This window comes from Nomia melanderi, chromosome 3 (assembly GCF_051020985.1).
Source record: "Nomia melanderi isolate GNS246 chromosome 3, iyNomMela1, whole genome shotgun sequence".
In the NCBI taxonomy this organism is placed as follows: Eukaryota; Metazoa; Arthropoda; class Insecta; order Hymenoptera; family Halictidae; genus Nomia; species Nomia melanderi.
The window spans coordinates 2,544,848-2,564,738 of record NC_135001.1 but is presented as its reverse complement, the minus strand read 5'-3'; the positions used below and the strand labels follow the sequence as shown (position 1 = coordinate 2,564,738).

The 19,891-nt window shown below is 44.8% G+C and overlaps 1 protein-coding gene across 9 annotated transcripts in view; it reads left to right on the top strand.

Annotated features, from left to right (window-relative positions):
• Window positions 1–19,891, top strand: part of LOC116430295 (zinc finger and BTB domain-containing protein 8A) — an 87,621-nt gene that overhangs the window by 15,569 nt on the left and 52,161 nt on the right. The window contains exon 5 of one of the 9 annotated variants that reach the window (XM_076366395.1): window positions 17,029–17,487. The exons of 4 other annotated variants lie outside the window; for them this stretch is intronic. In XM_076366395.1, the coding sequence (XP_076222510.1) occupies window positions 17,029–17,084 (56 nt within the window). In that variant the 3' untranslated portion in view covers window positions 17,085–17,487. 4 more of the 9 variants (XM_076366394.1, XM_076366397.1, XM_076366396.1 and 1 more) reach the window with 4 other exon arrangements.

Sequence of the window (19,891 nt, the reverse complement as noted above, 5' to 3'; positions counted from 1 at the left end):
TTGCAGATACGACACTTTTAACTCCTCAGGGCATTGAGTGCGCGCCGATTACGTGCATCGAGAAAGTTAATCTATCGGATTTTTTCGAGAAGATGCCGTACACGTACACTAGCAAATGCAAACTGTGCGGTCGGGTCGTGTCCAATCAAAAGAATCATTACTTGACCCACAATCCAGGGAATTACGTGTGCCCACTGTGCGGGTGCCGGCGAACTCGGCTGGATAACCTGAAGGGTCACATAAAACAGAAACACCCCGAAATACAGATACTTCAACGGTCGAACAATGGCACTGTGCAAACATGATCGTACACGTACCCATGCGTTTCTTTCTCCGTTCGGGTTTCCTCCCCGCGGAATGTCCGAAATCCTCGAGAATTCGGGACATTCGAATCAAACCGGGGATGCTTATCACCTCGGACAACTCGTTTGCTTCTGTTCACTCCCCTCGACCATGTTCATTGTACAAAACGTGCGTTTCTTGTGTCGACAAACATCCTGCTTCAGTTCCACGATTCGCGTGTGTCTCCAGCGTGCCGCGAATAGAAGCAAGAATATCGAGCACTTCGTTCATTTCAGCGAACAGATAACGCCTCTAAACTCCCGAAGATTACCTTTCGAACATTCCGCGTAAACATCGTTTCAGGCGGTCGGTGGTCGTATCTTCTATTCGTATGTTTCGCGTTGTCGTCAGTTTTTTCTCGTTCGAACGGGCTCTCGACACGATAATGTTATTGGCCGCGACTGGAAAAACGAGGGTGAAAAATACGGGAAGTGGCGGGGAACGAAATTTCTCGTTCGGAACGGGAACGCTAGTCACGCCGCGCGGTCGAAACGCGCAGCTTTACGACGGGACGATCCACGGTATCGGCTCGGGAGCGTTGCGTACTTATCAAACCGGCCGAAAACGCGGTGAAATTTGCAACGGTCCGATCCGTCCGGCCGTGTGTCGCTCGCAGCATTGTTGCACCGCTCAAGTTCTCGTGTCGCGACGGATAAGCGGATTTCGCGATTGACGAGCGTGCAGGAGTCGACGCGTTGGCATGTTGGCCGATTAAACCAAGATCAATCGGAAAACTAGAAACAGCTCGTAACTCGTCCCTTATACCCGCTGATCGGTTCTGATGGAAAAGTCGTTCACCCTGCGACCAAACTGGGAACAGTTTCCGCAACATAGTTTCCTTCTTTTAGAATTACTTTTTTACCCGCTTCATTATAGGCACGTTATTACCCCCACCGTATTGTTCGCTAACAGTAGGCGTGTTCGTGTGGGATGGGTTAAGGAGCACGAACCAATGAAACGATAACAGAATCGCGCTTCAACGTTCGCCATACTCGCGATGTTGGTTCAGAGTAATGTTACTATAATAAGGTAACTGTATTCTTGTTCTTAGTATATTCTAGGAAATTTGAATTAATCATTTATACCATTTTGAGAACTTAGTTTCATTAGTCACTCGATCAGCTAGGAACTAAACGTTATCAAATTACATATGCTTTTCGAATAATACTTCGATAAATGCTTCACATGGCAACTAGTTTTTACTTGATACAAGAAAGTCAATTTGCTTTTTACAATAATACGCTAGAGCAATCGCACTAACGGCACTACTAGAGGTAAGGGTCGCTTTCGCATCTCCGAATTGAATTTCCGATCGAGAGAACTGCATTTTGCATAATTCAATAACCAATAATCTACAAGTCACCAAAACATCGTAGTAATCGAATTTCTGGGTGTAGGAAATTGTTCCTTTGTCAGTGACATCTGTACTGCAACATTATTCAACAAGTCGGACTTTGGATGAGTCAATCTACTTCTTCCGAGCGCGGGTCTACGTTTTCTCACGTATTAATCATTGACCACACGCCAGTATGAATTCCGTAAATTTCTCGCGACATTCGCCCAAAAGTGTCCCATTCCCCGAACCCAGAGGCGTCGTCAAACCAGACATGTTGTCACATCCCGCCAGCAAGAAGCTACTTCGTGCCACCCCGAGACTCCTGTCTACGTTCGAACTCGGTGGATACCGGTGTGTGTGTGCGGGTCCTGTGCATTTAGAGGAGCAACGGTACGACGAAGCCAAATGGAAATTAGTATAACGAGACTTTCTCCGGTCTCAGTCAAAGGGCGTCTCACGGTTAACGATAAAAAGCGTTTCGTCGTTTTGCGTCGGTCCGTGACGATACGGGCCATCGGTCCGGTCGCCGTTGCATTTAATTACATCGCGCTCCCTTCATTAGCGTAATTATTCTTTTTGCGCGCAATTTTACGAGCCCCCTCCCCCAAACCAATCGATCTCTCGCGGGAACAGTTGTGTTGCTCCTTTGTCTTTCTTCTGCGTTCGGTTCGACGGTTAGGCTGGAGTTTGCAGTTTAAGGAACTTCTTCGTTTCGTCTTATTGAGACGGTCCGATTGGACTGTCGTGGTCTAATAGCGTTTTCGTAGAGATTCACGTTTTTAGAGTTTCAAATAGCTTGAACCAATATACATTAATCGGATTGCTTTTCTCATTTACTAGAAGTTAGAATTGAAATATGTTTACGGGACTTTTAACGCTTTATCTTCGCAATTGAAATCGCTATTTCCATTAAAAGGTTAACTGAACGATCAACCCGTTATTCGATATCCTTTCATATATCTTACATTGCCTAATTTCCAAAAACTCTTAGCATTCGCTAATCCGCGCGAAATCAGTACTATCAAAGCTTGGATTGATTTCTGATTGTGATAATGTATACACTTTCTCCTCGCGCGTGTACACAAGGGAACGGTTATCTTATCGCGTTCTTGCTTCGGTGTCCGCAAACGAAGTTTGGAGTGGTTTTTGTTCGCTGCTTCACCGCAAGATATTAACGTCAATAAAAAAGTAATATTCAACTCGTAAAACCGTTAGTACACAGAAAGTGAAATGATAAGAACCGTAAAATATCTTTCGTTCCCGCTGCAATGAATCTTCCGAATGATTTCCTCCCTGCAGTTTCCAAAATCGAATCCACGAAATCTACATTATACGTGACGCGGTCCCTGATCAGCGCACCGGATCATCTGTACTAAAGGTTCATAGAAATAGAATCCGGACACAGCACATAACACCGGCATTCCGCCCTGTTTTATTACCAATTCCGTTTGCAGCGATCGATCATTCGCAGAAATAATTAATTTCGTTTAACTCATCCCGCCGTGTAAATAGGAAGTCCCTTTCAATATCATCATGCCGAGTCGCGCACGAATCGGACAGTTTTAACCAATAAAGTCCCGCGTCGGACGAGGCGGTCCGCCGAAACTGATCGCCGCACGACGCAAATTCATAACACTCATCCAGCCTCTTATGTACCCTCCGCGCAACCCCCGGAACGGTTTTCCGTCGGTCGATTCCTTATTCTGGGATCGCCATCCATTTTCATCTCGGCCGGTTTTTCGCTCGACTGTCCTCTCTCCTTCGATACCATTACTTCCACCTGGGGAGGTCGGCTCTTTGGTCCTGCCGCGGATCCGGTGGCCGCGCGGAGCAGAGCCTTGCATCGATCTCGAACAAAGCGGCTTCGAGGACGAAACACCGTATTATAGCTGTCGACGGTTCGCGGGGCTATCGGTTGTTTAATATTCCCAGGTGGATGGGATGGGGTGGGAGATGGTACGGTATCTGAAGATGGTCAGGGGGTAGAGCCAAGAGGACGCCGGAGATGGAGTGGGAGAGAATCCGTTCGTAGAGCGAAAGGGGTGATGTAGTAGACCAAGAAACTCTGCCCCGGATGGGGAAGAGGGACGGCAGGTCCTCTTCGCGATAAGCTCCTTAAAGGCATATCTTCTCGCCCTTATTACAGGGTTGTGCTTCACGGATGAACGGTTGAAGTAGGAGTCGACGGTGGTGCTCAATAAGAGGATCACAGCGGGTAGAGGTGGTGCAGCGGTACCCATTGCAAAGAGTTTCGTTTTCTCGAGCACGCGACAAGAGGCTTTCGCCTTTCGCTACCGTGTTCCCGCTTTAAACTCCGCTAGCTTAGCCAATGGAGGAGAAGAGCCCCCCGGATTGTTTCCTCGAGTTCCCTCGAAAACTAAACCGTCCTGTGTGCCCGTCGGACGAATAGCTTCGTCAGAACTTGCGGCTCAATTCTGTCGAGTACACGGACCCCACCTCGCCAGCGTTTCTTCGCGCGATTCGCATCGAAAATGGTCGGCCGAGAAGGCTTCCCTTGAACACTTCCGAACCGGATCATTCGGGGACGAGTCTCTTTCCACCTTTGTCTGTCTCTGTCTCTCCGGCTCCGTTGAATTTCATCGCCCAACTCGGCGAGCACTCGCTTTCGGTTGTAACGCGCTCGTGTGCGCGACAGTTGGTCGAAACGCTTGTTTTTTGAAGCATTAACAACACTCCGAACAAGCCGCCCCCCGGTCTAGTTCGCGTGCGCGAGCCCTCGACGTACCCTCGCGGAAATTATTCTCCGCGACCGCGGCCCCGCGCGCACGCGAGAATTTTTCACGGTGCGGAGAACCACTCGGAACTCTTGTGCGTGTTCCCCCGGCGACTCGGCCGCGGAATGATCTTTATTAAAACGCCGAGTATCGCGGGAATCGTTAGGGGTGGCTCGCGGCGTTAGGGACGCGTTGTTCGGTTGTTGCGTTCGAAGTGCGGTCTCCAGGGTCTGTAATTCTTTTGGGACTTTATACGATTAATGGAAATAATTTGCACACTGGTAGCGGAGGAATTTCATTCTACTTTGACGCGGGTTTCTTGTTTCTCCTATTTATATTTCACGTGAACTTTTCGATATATTTAGAGAGATCTGTGGTGTGACATTTAAAGTTAACGGAGTGATGTTAGAGTACTGACATTGTAATTTTTATGTTAGAATATAGCGATGGTCCTTGAATTAGAGAGATAAAAGTCAACTCGTATCTAAGTAATGTAAAATTCATTTTTGGCAAAATTTGTATAATAAAAATTGAAGAGAAACGAGAACAAAGTCGGCACTTCATATGCATCAACTTTTCACACGCAGAAATGAAAGAAATTGTGTAGAATTATTTCGATATAAATATTTAATAATAGTTAACACAGGTGCTCATTTTATCGTGAGTTACCGTGAGAAGGATTATCATCGGAACGTTAATTAAAAAAAGAAATTCAGCCAGATTCAACGGCAGGTTTAACGTGGCTAAACCTGTGCTTGTTTCATTCCGGTTTCTGGCCACGTCCCCTTGTCCTCGATCATAATTTAATCAGACTTAATACAGTATTTAGCGACTGCTAATCTCTTTAGAATTCCGCCGCGTCATTTGAATCCCGAATTATTCAAATGGCTGGGCATTACTTGCGCGCTTGGGGCATTTGGGCTGTAACGTTTGTGCAAACTGAATGTTTGCGCACTAGAACGTTTGGATAATATGAAATTCAGATTTAAACGTTGAATTCAAACCTCTTGAGGTACAAATGTCTTCTTTCCGCCGAGTCCTGATATATCATAAACATTTTTCAACGGATGATTCTCTGTAAATGTACAATTCCTTTTTATACGATTTCTGCTTGGAAATTGGAAACCATCAAAAATAATATTTATTCTAATCGATGCTATACAATATTTCTACAAATATTTTTATTGAGAACTTCGCAGCTTTACATTTATTCACATTTTTAGAACTCTTTTCGATTTCGAACAGCACTCAGATATAAGACAATTTATTCTTCGCTTATTTAAACGAAAATTCATGTTCGTCGGATGCACGGTGTACCCAGAAGAAAAGTTCCGCGGCAATTTTCCGAAGGATTGTTATTTCCTAGCAGTTTCGTACGAACAAATTTTTCTTCGTACCCTCCATTTATGTATCTCTTTACGGAGAATCATTCTTATCTCCCACGGAACTTCAGAGTTTCGAAACTTCTGGTAGCTCGTTTCTCTTATTCTGGCTGGTTACACGATCGATTGACTCTAGTTATTGGTTCCTATATAAAGTTCCTTTGATCGCAGCGAAATGATACGTTACGCGAGGGCAGCATTCGAAAGTACCACAGGAATTTATAGATTCCGTGTGTGCGACGGTGAAATTCTATTTAGCATATCACCATTTGTTACCTCTTCGGTGCGAGTAGGGAACGGAACTGCGGGAGAATATTTCAGGGCTATTAAACCGTGACGAATTACCTAAAAAGCAGTTAACCGGTCAGGTATTATATATTCAGATCCGTGTTCCTTTTCGCTTCAGACGATTTGCTACCTTCTGTATCGGACTTCTAAATTGATTACGTAGTCGAACATATATACTTCAACCCTTTCAAACTCCAAGAAACGTAATAATCATCCCTTTGCTTCAAAATAAGAATAACGAATCATTTAAACCGCGTTCCGCGGCAGTAATTTCATTTCCAAAACGGATCGCCACTATTTCTTCGCAACAAGCCAATTCATTTTCGATTTTCCCAATCGAGTGACTGCATCGATAACCGATGGTAGTAATTACATCTCTTTGTAATTCCTCGAAGGCTAATAATCGCTTCAGTCTGTCGATACGGTAACGTGATGGTCCGTCGAATTCTTCAAATCCCGGTTCCCAATTGATGGGAAACAGCGGAATACGTTTTCACCCCTACACGGTGGACCGCGCCACCCTCGGATCTAATACGCTGTTCGGCCGTTACGTCGAAAAGTTCGCTGGCCCGCGTCATCGTAACGTATCACCTGGCTGCAAAACGAGGGGAAAACATCCGGGGGTTGGCTCCCTCGCGTCGCCGGAGAGAATCGTTGCTCTCCGAGAGGGAAAACTGGCGTCCCGAAACTGTTTCCGTGACAGTTGCTCGGTTGTTCCGTTGAATCCTCGCACACGAGCTCACACGCACACGCGCACACATCCATACGCGCGCGCACCACACTGGCTAGCCCGTGTACACCGGGAAGCCGAGTGCACCGACGGGGGTAGAGATACACAAGAGAAGAGAGGCCGTGGAGTTACAGTACTCCCCGACCTTCTTTATCCCAGTTTCTCCATCCCTCTTCGCATTCCCTCCTGTTCCTCCCTCTCTCTCCTTTATTCTCGCCCTCTCTTGCCCCTTTCACACTGTTCCTAATTCTACCGAGCAGTTGTGCAGAGAGAAATATAACGCGGTGATCGATGTCGGTGTATGCAAATGGTTGGGTTTCACGTTGCAGAGATCGTTTCGTTGTTAAATCCTTGAAAAGGGTCCCTCCGTCCTTTTCAGTTTCCCTCGCACGCTAATCAACTTCCACCCTACTTTCCTCTTTCACTCGTGTCTTTCCTTTTTCTGTCCCTCTCCTGTTTCTACCCTATCTGTCTGTTCTCTCTGTCTCTCTTTCTCTCTCTCTCTCTCTCTCTCTCTCTCTCTCGCTCGCTCGCTGTCTCGCTCTCTCTCTGTTACAGTGTTGGCCAGTGGTGGTTCTCACTGAAGAGAGAGGGGGTTGGCCCGCAAGGTCAGGCAGCAGCCAGCAGACTTCCAGCTGCCCTGCTGGATGCCTCCGCCCTTGCAACCTTCCGAGCCGTGGAATGCTCGTGCAGGGGAGACGGGCGGCGGTGCCCGGTGGCAGCGGTGCTGGTCGCGTACTCTGCCGGTGTCGGTGGTGTTCGTGGCATTGGTGGTGGTGGTGGTGGTGGCGGTTGGCCGGTGGTGGTGGCGGCGATGATGACGATGTGTGAGAGCCACCGGCCCGATACGTTTGTCCGGATACCCGGGGACGGTTGTCGTTCGCAACTGGTACAGCTGCCTCCATTATGGCCAGTCGGTCAGCAACCGATGGCACCGCACAAGATCGCGGAACTGCCACTGTGCTTCTACTGCGACTGACTGTTCCCCGCCCAAAACTTCAAGGTCCTTCTCGGTAACTGATGTTGACCTAGCCCCGTTAGGGCCTATTCACCCACGGTGACGCACGGAAACTGGTGACCCGTTCTTCACACTACCCCACGCATTTCTTCTCTTTGAAATTGTAGCTGCCCATTGTGGATCGCGGACGGAGCGTGCTTGATAATACTTCGTTTATTATCGTTCGCTTTAGTGTACAACTTGGAGCAGAGATCTTTTAAATCTTTTGTATTGTAATACTGTCTAGGCGTTGCAGATCGTGTATATATTTTTATGTGAATGAAAAACGAAAGGAAGAATTTTAACTACAGATGAAATTTAAGAAAATTTGCATTGATTTTAATTCTGAGAGTTAGAAAAGAGCTTCGTTAGCTTATATGTTAGATTTCTAACGCGATTCAATCTGTTTATTCTTCAGTGAAATGATCGATCGCTGCTTCGTGTATAATGTCGGAGTTTCGAGGACCATGATTGACAAGCACGCATCACCGTCCATGAGCCACTTGAGATATGAAAAATATATAATCTTGCTCAGGATGTCAGTCGCTAGTTCACGTGTCGAACGCGAAGAAGATTTCTAGTTTCTCGCATTGCTCGTGAAAGATTCAGTTTCGAAGACAGCAGCTTTCGATTCGCTCGAGTTAGGTATTGCCGCTATCTCGATTTTAACAGCATCGCTCGGGACTCTTTCTATTTTCGTGTATGACTTGCTCTGCTGACGTTCACGGCGTATAAATACGTTAGAAAGCATTACGGGAAAGCAGCTTCGTCGATCACAACGATCTCTCGTTCCTGGGGAAGTATAATTATAACGCTTGCAAGTAATCGGATTCACGTAACCGCGAGCTACACTTCCTGAGAAAAGTGAACTTGAGACCTCTTCTTAATCTATCAGTGCCTGTTTCTTTTTTATTCAACCGTCGAGCACAAACATGCCACGGAAAATATTCATCGTGTCACTTCGCAACTGTATCAATGACACAATAAAATAACGCTCAATCCTTAGTAAAAAGTCACATATTTAAATTCAAATATCACAAATATGAAAAAAGGTGCAAGTGACAACATGTTTGACGTTCAGATTACTAAATACGTTCAATATTTCTTTTTCTGAAGGGAAGAATCGTATAATTTTAGTTCGTGATCAAAGAATGAATACCGAGTTCTCAATAATAGACCATACAATATTATTTCCCTATAACGAATAGTGGAATAAAAATATGTGTTTAATTTCCGACTGTCCCAATAAATCTGTCCAATACGTGTTTACCTAAAAAAACATAAAAGTAAAAATGGTTAGCGTTCATGGCTACCCTTTTCCTTTTATCGCCTGAAGTTCGTCTCATTCCGTCGAAGCACGAGTGATTCCGAGAGTCGTATATCCGTTCACGTCATCAGAGGCGATTTCTGCTTTCCACACTCGTTGAACAAATCCAACGAAAGTCGCGATGGACCCCCTTGCCAAACTTGGAACGATTCCGGGTTGGTCATTCCGTGGGCGGTGCCAGCTTTGTGCTTCCAGCTTGCTCGTGACTCTTTTCGAAAATGTTCTTCTTCCCGATCGATCCGGCGGAACGCCCGTCTGGAAGGGTTACACGTGTACCCGGTACATGATAGTTGTCGGTGTAGCGGAATACTCGGGCTCGATTTAGAAGGCACTTTTGTCTAGATCATTTATCCGATTAAACGCTGTTATCGTTTCGATCGACCCTACGCGGAGAAGATGGCCCCTAATCTTAGAATCTTGTACACGGCGACCTGATTCGTAGCTAGAATTATTAAAGCAAGTTGGTACATAGGGAATTGTCACGCACATTTTCTGGAAAATTTGCGCACACGTTTGTCCTTTATCGTGCTACGTAGGTATACTCTTTATTCTTTGCAGGGCAGAGTTTAACAAACGAAAGCGATTCAGAAGTAATTTCCATAGGTAAAATACATTGGTTGAAATTTGTAAAATTCGCGATGGTGCTATCCAATTTTCGAGTTCCTGTCTGATCCGTCGTAGGAAGATGGCTGCTTCGTATTCATTGCGCGACCGAGTATTGGGGAACGCGGAGGGCGAGGTTTTCGAAGGTCCGCGTTATGATCCAGCGGAAATTATTAAAAATTTCGCATTCCTTCGTCTAGACGAGAATTAATCTACATAACGCTGCCCGAGTATGATAGGGCAATCTGATACGAAATATCGGCGAAAATTAAGAGCCAGAACCGAACACTGCGTACGCTATCAATTTCGAGGGCGGATCGATTCGGCACAATCCACCGCAAATGCTTTTAAAGCTGCGGACAGATAATAAGTTCCCGGGTTCTCTTTACTCACTTACGTAAAGTGCTACTTACTTAACTGCATTGAGAGATAAAGCATTCCGGCTGCGATGCGGTCAAAATTAAGAAGAACAATTCACGAGAAGCTACTGAGGGATACTAAAATCATCGTAACTAGTCTTCGCGTTGTTACGTATGCGACGAGCTTCGAAAACATTCCTTATTCCTCCACAAAAATGATTGCTACAGGATGATGAAGCAAAAATTGTAGCATTACTATATTCAAACTAATCAATAAACTTCTAAACTTGCGTAGCTACGAGGAAAATCAATGTTCCCGATAAAAAGAACAAAACCACCCTGAAGCTGGGTTACGAAAGAGTCGTAATCCCAAGTTAAGCAAGGGCGTGCCGGAGGTTTGTAAGCTTCGCGGAGATGCCATTCGGTTTTCGAGTTCCATCCGCCGTGAAACGTTCGAATCGATTTCGAGGCACAATTAAGCCGCGTGTCGCCCGTACGAGACGTTGATTCGCGTTGTTCTCCCCTTTGCGTTTGGACGTCTTCAGCCAGAAACGCTCGAGCCTCAAGACCCTTGCTCGTTCGACTGAAGCGCAGCGGAACGATCCGCGCGTCTTGGAAAGTTGCGTCGAACATCCGTGACAAACACTCGATAGGATCGATCGGCGTGAACGACTTTTCCATTCTGCGAGGACCGTACCTCGGGTCGTCGGGAACTGGGACCGTAGAATCCGCGGTTCGCGGCGGAATTTCCCAGCCTTTCCCCGAACGGAGGGAAAAGCTGTAACGTGCCATACCCCAGTGTCTGTCCAACAGTCGATCAGTCAGTCTAGAGTCTAGATCCTAACAACGCAGAGCAACATTTAACACTGAACGTACCACGGCCGGTCGAACGACCGGTTTTCGAATTTCACGAAAAATCCTGCATTCTCGTTGCGACCATTTAACTGCATATCAGTTCTTTATATTGTCCTATTAATCAGTCTTGGAATTTCTGTCTTTTCTTTGGTTTCCGTTTTCACTAAGAAATATTAATCGTTTAATTTGTCTAACTTTGCAACCAATCAGTCGACCGGTTATGTTAAGAATAGGTGTGTCTAAAGTACCGGTACGTTTAGTGTTAAATCGACCTAATAGCCCGCAAGTACTACCGGAGAAAGATTAACCGCTTCGCGATTGTCGGCTAACTAACGGAGGAACACACGCTGACGCGTACAGAAGACACACAGCACACGCACAGTGACACGCCATTCGTTTTTCTTTTTTTTTTCCTTTTTGTTTTTGGAGAACGAGGAGGAGGAGGAGGAGGAGGAGGAGGAGGACGAAGAAAGAAAAGTGTCGAAATGTGTACCTAGCAATTAGAATTCCTATGATAGCATATAATATATAAAAATTAGGTATTTAAGCGAATACGAAGAACCGGAAATATATAGATATATTTATATATATTTATATATACATTGTAATATTTTTGTACTTGGACAGATTTGTGAAATAAACAATGATGATGCAATCCAATCCACCGTGGAACCACGGGCGTGTGTATAGATATAATATATATATGTACATATACATGCATATATATATATATAATGTTTTATCGTTCGCCGCGGATCACGCCTCGCTCGATACCGGCGTTACAACACCTCGGGAGAGTTTAGTAGTGTAGCCCGGCTATTTTTGGGAAGGGGTTGCGGCCGGCTGTGTTTGACAAAGAGACACACACTCACATGCACGTACATCCATATATATGTACACGCGAAAACATCCATACACACACATACACACGCGCGCGCACACACATATACATACACACAAAATAGAAAGAAGAGGAAAAAAAAGAAAAGACAAAAAATATATATGTGGAAAAAAAGAGATGATAAAATAGAGGGGGATGTGCTGCTTCGTTCGTGGTCGATGCGCTTCGACGCGCCGCTGATGCACGCGAGAGTTGTTCTTTCGGCCGACCGGCGAGCGAACCGGTCAAGCAGTGACGTTTTTTGCCCGGGGGAAAAAGCTATGTTTTTCTTTGGAAACAGAGGAGATTCTCGTTTTACGATCCCGACCGTATTCTTCACGGAAAAGCTGCTTCTCCCTTCCGTTTTCAATGTCTCTGTGAATCTTACTCCATTCTCTCTCCCTCTTTCTCTCTCTCTCTCTTCCTTTCTCTTTTACCATTTTTGAACCTCGCTCTGCCTATTTTTCTTCTTCCACCTAATTTTCTTACTGTCTTAAGCCCACGCTCATTATTTCCGTGTATCCTCTCTCTCCGTCTGTCTGCCTCTACTTCTCGTTCTATCTCTCTCTCTATCTTTCTCTCTTTCCCACTATCTCCATCTGTCTTTCTCTCTATCTCTCCCAGACTTTCTTCCCTGCATACCTGAGAACGGCTATGTATTCTGCCTTTATCGTTCACACGAGAGAGGAACACGCAATGTATCCGTAACAGCAACTCACGCTAACTTAACACATCACCGCCGGCGAATCTAACAAATTTAACCGCAGTTCATTCCACACTAACCCGAAAGGTACTCTCATGGTGGTAAATTTTGTATATGCGGGGGTAACGGGTGATTTAGCCGGAGAGAAAGAGAGAGTGAGAGGGAGAGAAAGAGAGAGAATGAGTGAGTGAAAGCGCGCGCGCGCGCACGCGTTTCTTTGTGGAGAAAGACCCTTTGAAATTGTGGAATAAGGTTTCCCCTTGTGCGGCCGCGGCTTCCTTTTCGGGCTGATTGATTTCGGAATGCTGTCAGACCGCGCGTACCCTTAATTCCGAAAGCAAGATACGTTGTTCCGCGTTTCGTTTCGTTAAACGTGGGAACGGTTTCGCGGAAATAGTTGGATTCGGATCACCGAACGACGATGAACCGGGCCGTTATTAAATCTTTTTTACATGTACTTTATTAGATTCAGAATAAAAAGTTCTCGGGCGGAGAGTGTGGAAAAAAAATTATACCCTTTGCGGAGGAGTGATAACGCAGAGACCATTTTTAATTTCACTTTAGGACCTGCACTTTTGCTTGAGGTCACTTCACGCACAGTTCTGTAAAAGTTTAAAAGCCAAAGTTGTGTTCGTACACTTCGCGTTTGAAATTTTTTACTTCAAGAGTTATATCACAATTTTTATTTTATCCTTTTACGTGACGCAAACAGTTAATTTCGTAAGCTCGAATCACAAGTAAAACCTGCGTAACGAGGAGTGTCTTGATTCAAATTTGGTGTAGATCTCGCGAAACGAAGCGAACGATCCACGGATAGCAACGGGCATTCGTTTCTACGAATTCCATTCGATCTATATCTCGAAGGTCCACGAAATTCTCGAATTAATTGTATCGATCCAATGAAACGAGCCATTTCTCCTGAAAATCTATTGCTTCCGCTACGATGCGCTCGAAACGGCTTTCCTAAAAGATGTTTAAAAAAAGAGGAAACCGGAGGGAACAGAAGCGATCGGCCATCGGCGTTCAGCGGAGGAAAAGTTTCCTCTAAAACGAAGCCCTGCACGAAAAACCGTTATTCCACATTCATTATTTATTTTTCCACGGGGAATCGTCTTTTTGCCGTGACGCTGCACTTGTACTTATACATACATAAATGTGTAAAGGGGTAGGAGGAGGAGGAAGGGGTTGTACAAAGTTCTCTCTCGCAACGAGGGACGCGAGATCGTCGACGGCTCGACGCTTAAACTGTATTCCGCTGGCAGACTGCTCCCGGTACCTTTGAAGATTCCTCGAAATAAAAACGTACGGAACTCGCCGGAAATCAGATTTTATTGAAAATCGAACCAGCTGCGGAACGTCAAAAGTTTTAACGTCTTTGAACCCCCCCAGCCTCGTCCAACCCCTTTCGCCCAACCTTTTTTCACCCTCCGCTCCACCTCTTTCCACTCTTCTCGCCGTTCCAACTCTCTCCGATCCCCGTCGCCGCCCCGGCCACTTTTCCCTTAGCCCTTCCCCTTTTCCCGCTCATCGATCCGGAATTTAACGAAATGACCTTTCACCTTATCCCGTGAAACATCCAGCACCATAGCATATCACGCGAATATTTTTTTTTCTTTTTTTTTTTCTTTAAATTGTACGTTAATCGGGAACAGACGGTTGCGTGAATGCAGTTGATCGATACGTCGACTGGTTTTATCACGTGTAGATATATATATGTATATTCGACACACGTACTTACACGAGCGCGCGCGCGCGCAGCCCCCGATACTGGGTGTACGAAAAGCTTCGATGCACGAAACTTTTTGACACGGTAAGTAGGTGGAAAATGTTCATCGGAACCCATGTGTATGATGGATGTTTTATTAAAGAGTTACACGAGCTAGAATTTGTTCACACCAGCGCCAACTGTTCACGGTTTCGTTGAGAATCGAATACGAGGGATGGATTTGTGTATTTGTACAGTTTCTGCCGAGAGATTTTTGTTTATATTACTTTGTATTATATTAAGCTTGTGTGGAAGAACAGTTTGAATTGGAAGCAAATGTAAATTTGGAGATTCAGTTTGTGGATTGGGATTAGGTTCGAGGACCAGGAGATCGTAGCTCGTATGGCATGGGGAGAAATGAGTGGAGCGATCAATGAGTTTGTACTCACTACACATTTGTCATTGATATGTATTTGACTACGAAATTTTGTCAGACGTTTTTCGAAAATAATACTCATTTTCAACTTCCTTTGTCAAATTCATTGATTTACGAGTAATACTAAGTCGTCAGTAACATTTCTCTTTCTCAGTGTCTCTTACAGGTGCATAGAAAACCTGCAATTTCATTTGAACTTTTCAAGTATTTCATTTTTTTTTTAGATGAACATAGAAGGTTAGCCAAAATTTTGTTAACGGTACCATTGGAATTCGACGAAGCGAATAATTGGCGGACAAGATATAAAGAATTCGTGAAATTCTTGTCGGTATCGGTAAGGACTTTTTCGCGTTCTAAGACGAACCTCTTCGAGGTGATTTGTAACGGGAAGTTCTCGAAGTTGACCTAAGGTCGTGAGAAATGTTTCTCCCTGAATTGGTTTTCCATTAGTCTCGCTTGAAAAATCAGTGTCTTTAAAATTTAATACTCCGCACGAACCAAGTACCTTACTTAACCGAGCACGGTGTGGTTAAATCCTGCCCCATCAATGATACCGGTCTTCTCAGTACTTACTAATTGTATGTACTAGGTTACGATTCTCGAAAGACGGACTATAATTCGTTATACCTTATCTGCCAACCGTAATTTAACATTGATCGATAGACCACTCACTTTCATATATATATCAATTCTTCTAAACCCATTTCCAACAACTGCAATCCAATAATTCCTTTCTTCTATTATATAACTATTACCGACAGAAACATGGAAAATTATTTCAAACCTCAGTCAGAATATTCTATCGTGTTTCATATATTTAAAAATACGCTCGCTACGAATTCGTAAAATCCGCAGTCTATCGATCAATTACCCTTCGAAACTTTTAGAACCTCTTTAACAGAACTTTGGCTAATTCCGTATTTCAATTCGAATACTTCCGGACATGGGTTCACATGAGCTTTCTGCATCTACTCGGTTACCTCGTTAACGCCTCGCGAGAATGGCTCGAACCATTCCGATAATTCCGTTGTACACACACTGACACCTCGTGTGCGGAATATTCGCGCGCATACACGGACACACGCTTTGGGTACTCTTAAAATGGCGCTTCTAACGCTTATTGAGCGCGAATCGAGGAAGCTGGAACCCCTATATCGGTGAAAATAAAAAGATCCTCGTTCCCGTTATCGACACCGGCACACGCACCTTGAACTACATGCATCCACGCAACACGAACCGTTTAAAGCTCGGAGAGAACATCAATCTATGTCCCTCGGTTGATATTTCCGTCTCTCTCCTTCTCTCTCCAACTTTGTCTTACACACACTCTCTCTCTCTCTCTCTCTCTCTCTCTCTCTCTCTCTCTCTCTCTATTTCTTTTTCTTCCTCTCTTTCTCTCTTGGGCTTTTCTCTCTCTCTCTCTCTCTCTCTCTCTTGAGCTTCTCTCTCTCTCTGTTTATTTCTCGCTGGTTTTCTTAATATTTCCGCGAGATGCCGATTTTTTATAGATCATAGAACACCTCGAATGAAGTTTCCTTCTCGCTCGCGACTAGCGATGGATACAAGTCTTATATCTACACGCGAGTAGACATTAATTCAGTGGCTGCGACCTTTCGTTGGCCACGCGTAGCACTCTGGAAAATAGTGTTTCGTTCCATGACTGTGCGAGTCCTTGGTACGTCTTTTAAGGTTTCTGCAATTCGCATACATTTTTCGAATCAAATTTACTTTCCTGTTTAGTAATATTTCATTGAATTCTTCGTGTTGTTTGAAACTGTGATTATCGAACTACTTGCTCCGTTGCTGGACGAATAACAAAGATTCTATTATTAACTTAGTGAATTCAGAGTTCCAGGAGTGCTACGATTTAATATCGAAACCTACAAAAATTTGCCAATTTCTCTTTCGAACACAGTCCGAGCACATTCACGATTTCTATAAATTCAGTCTGGCAAGTTATTCCGCGGAAATCGGGATCAAAGAAAAGTCGAGTTTTATTCACTGCCGTGTGACATTATAAATTAAAGCTCTCCACGTGTTTTCATTTATTACAAGCGTAAAACTTTTGCGAAACTTCGTGATCAGAATAACATCAAAGGACACGATTTCCTATAGAATCTAGCGGACATCAAAGAAAACCCGGTGAAAATTTAAATATTGTATATCTTGTGGTGTTCCGCACGTCCATGGCTGACAATGGAACTGATCCCATCAGGTTTCGATGCTACTCGCAGATACGCTTGATTCCATCGTCACGCGTTGCGTCGGCGTGCCAATCGATGAATAATTGCTCCCTTCCCACGCGGCCGCTAAGTAAAAGCTGCAGTGGTTCATTCGAGGCTGTTTTCAGGCAAATATTTTCTCTCGGTGTTTCGCTCGGTGATGGAGGAGGAGAAAAAGCGCTAAATGGAAACGAATGAGCGCGGCAGCGCTCTCTCGACGCGTCGCCTTGTCTGGGGTGGTTTGGGAATCGGGCGACGTTATTAACCAGCTCGATCGGATAATCGATGCGTGCGGGAGCCGTGAGCGTATCGCTTAGAGAGTACTCCGTTACGTGCTAGGCTAATCCGGTTCTTATTCATTTACTATATCAACCTTGCCCCATCCCTCGCCTCCCGACCCCTTTGTTTCCGTGCACTGTTCTCCACAAGTCACTCGACACTATTGTTCCGAGTCAAAGGAAAGTCGCGATGGTATCAGTTGTTATCTACCGGGCAGAGGATTTTTTTCATGTTCTCGATTCGGATTCCGCAATGTAACATTTGGTTAACCCTTACATTCGTTGGGCTGCCATCTGAATACGTGTATATTGGTTGTTTTATTGTGTTTTAACAAAAATTACAGCTGCCTTGGAAACAAACCCCTTTTTTGAATAAAAAGAATTATAAAACATAGATGTAGATGTTTTTGTGTTGTTTTTCTATTGCTCCTTCACATGCCCTATTTCGGAATGTTCTTTTATTTTCGGGAAGATCGCGCATTAGATGTGGATTAGATTTCCTAGGATTTTGGAGAACGTTCAAAGCTAGATTCGTACGCCGTCGTACAGTAGTGGACGAACAGTTGTTATATAATCTGTTGTACACGTTACGATTAAACTATGTAGTATACGTTAATTGCATATCAGTTAAAAAGGAAGTTATTTAAAGACGCGCTAAACTTGTTTTCGACCATTTTGTTGTTTGTCTCGGTATTGCGCAACGTCGCGCATTTCTAGATAAGAATAGGAAGAGAGAGAGGGAGGGAGAAATGAAACTTGTTTGCGAAGTACAATTCGGCGTGCAGTCTCATGAACTTAATTTTATAATGTAGGTAATTCCGTCGTATACGATTATTGCGCGTGTTCGGTGATTTGTGGACGTGTGCATATTCGGGGAGTTACTCCAGCTACATTTTTCCAGAGAACTTTTCTAATTAACGATCGGTGGATATTGTTTCTTTATATCGGGTGTATTTCACTGCAAAACATTTCTTCCATCCGTTCACCATTAATTCTTAACACAACCGTAACAAAGTCCCTATTCATCTTTTTTGGTGAGCTCGCTTTGCCTACGCACCGAACATGTAACAGACCTTCGTACACTTGCCGCTCGTTATGCATTCGTCATTATTCTTTCCCCTTTATTTTTCAATTTCTCTGTTAACTGCACTGGTTTGAAGTTTGATCTACCTGTACTAGAGACACGGCGTAAAAGTAAATGTGTGTTGCACTTGATCCCGATGTACAGAGTGTCCCTCTTTCTACTCGTAATAACACGTTATTGTTATTCCGCATTAATCCCCTCTCTATTTTTCTTCTCCTTTTCATTTCGCGTGCCGACCGAAAGGGAACGGAATCAGGGAAAAGACGCGTCGCGGTTTAACGCTCGCGAAATGCATTGATAAATCGCGTCGACACGCGGATGACAGTCGTTAGCGGCTGTTGCTTGCACGATAACCCGGGGAATCGAGCGCGGATTCGTCTCGAAGCAGATTGCCAGAGCAATTTATTAAGCGTAATGGAGTGTTCTCTAAGGAGCGCGACGCTCGGATCAAACGAAATTCCGAGCAAATCGTGATAGATCGACCGAGAGTCCGTGTAAAATACCGACGTTGACCGAGGAGAGGCTAACACCGCGTTTTCCCTTCTTTCTTCTTCTCCGTTTTCTGCTGTTTCGTCTGTCTTTTTGCTCGTTTTTTCGTTTCTCCTTTGAATATCGGAAACGTTTGCTCTTTAGATAAACGCAGAAGGAATCGCGAGTTCAACGATACCTTCACGCGCGAGATAACTCTCGTCTTGAACATTTCATCGAAACAACGATAACGACAACGATAATTGGAAAGCTAAACGTATATTCGGAAATTAGCGATGCACAGCTGCAATTAGCGATGGGATCATTGTTTTCTACAGGTTGTTCACACATTCATGACGTCGAGTATCGGAGACTCAATGATAATAGCAAACTTGTGTTATATTTCGATACTGTTATTGCAATCCATTAAAATGTCGATCCAAATTCGCATTCCGTTTCGCAGTTCTGTCTAAAGCAAACTAACGATCGAAGATAAATCCGCCTAGAATCTTTCTTACAATCTTCTCGAGAAGTACAGTCAGATTTTTCGGTGAAGAAAGAAGGGAAACAAATTTCGTATTGCATTCTTAACGTTTCACGGAAAACTATCGTTCCGCGTGCAAACACCCGATAATCCGGACAAAAGGGGAACGAAACGTCGTCGTGTCGATCGTCTCGCTCGATGTGCAGAAACACTAAACGCAATTACGCCGGCACATAATTAATTCGATCCTCCAATTATCCCGATAATTATCCACCGCAGAATCGTTCAGGCGTGCGAGTGAAATTCAATCCCGTCGCTAATGCCAATTACAAAACTGGAACGGTCCGCGAGCCGCGCGGGGACGCGGTGACGTTGCCCGTCGGAAGTTCCTTCGTTTCCGGTCTTAGCCGTCTTCTTGGTCAAGCTCTCGGCGGTTTGTAAATCTCGGTGGGGACGCTTCTCTCTTTTTCTCAGCTCGCAGCCGTTCCTCCCCGCGAATCTCGTTGCGACGCTGTTGCGATTTCGATCGATCCGGTCGACCCTGTCTCCGGGACTACGACCTATGGCGCGGGTCGAAGGTGAGGGGGTGTGGGAAGCTGGGTCGTGGGTCTGATTGCGAGTACTGTTGGGAGATGACTCGATGTCCTTCGCTGAGCGTTTCGTTTGACAGTTTTGAT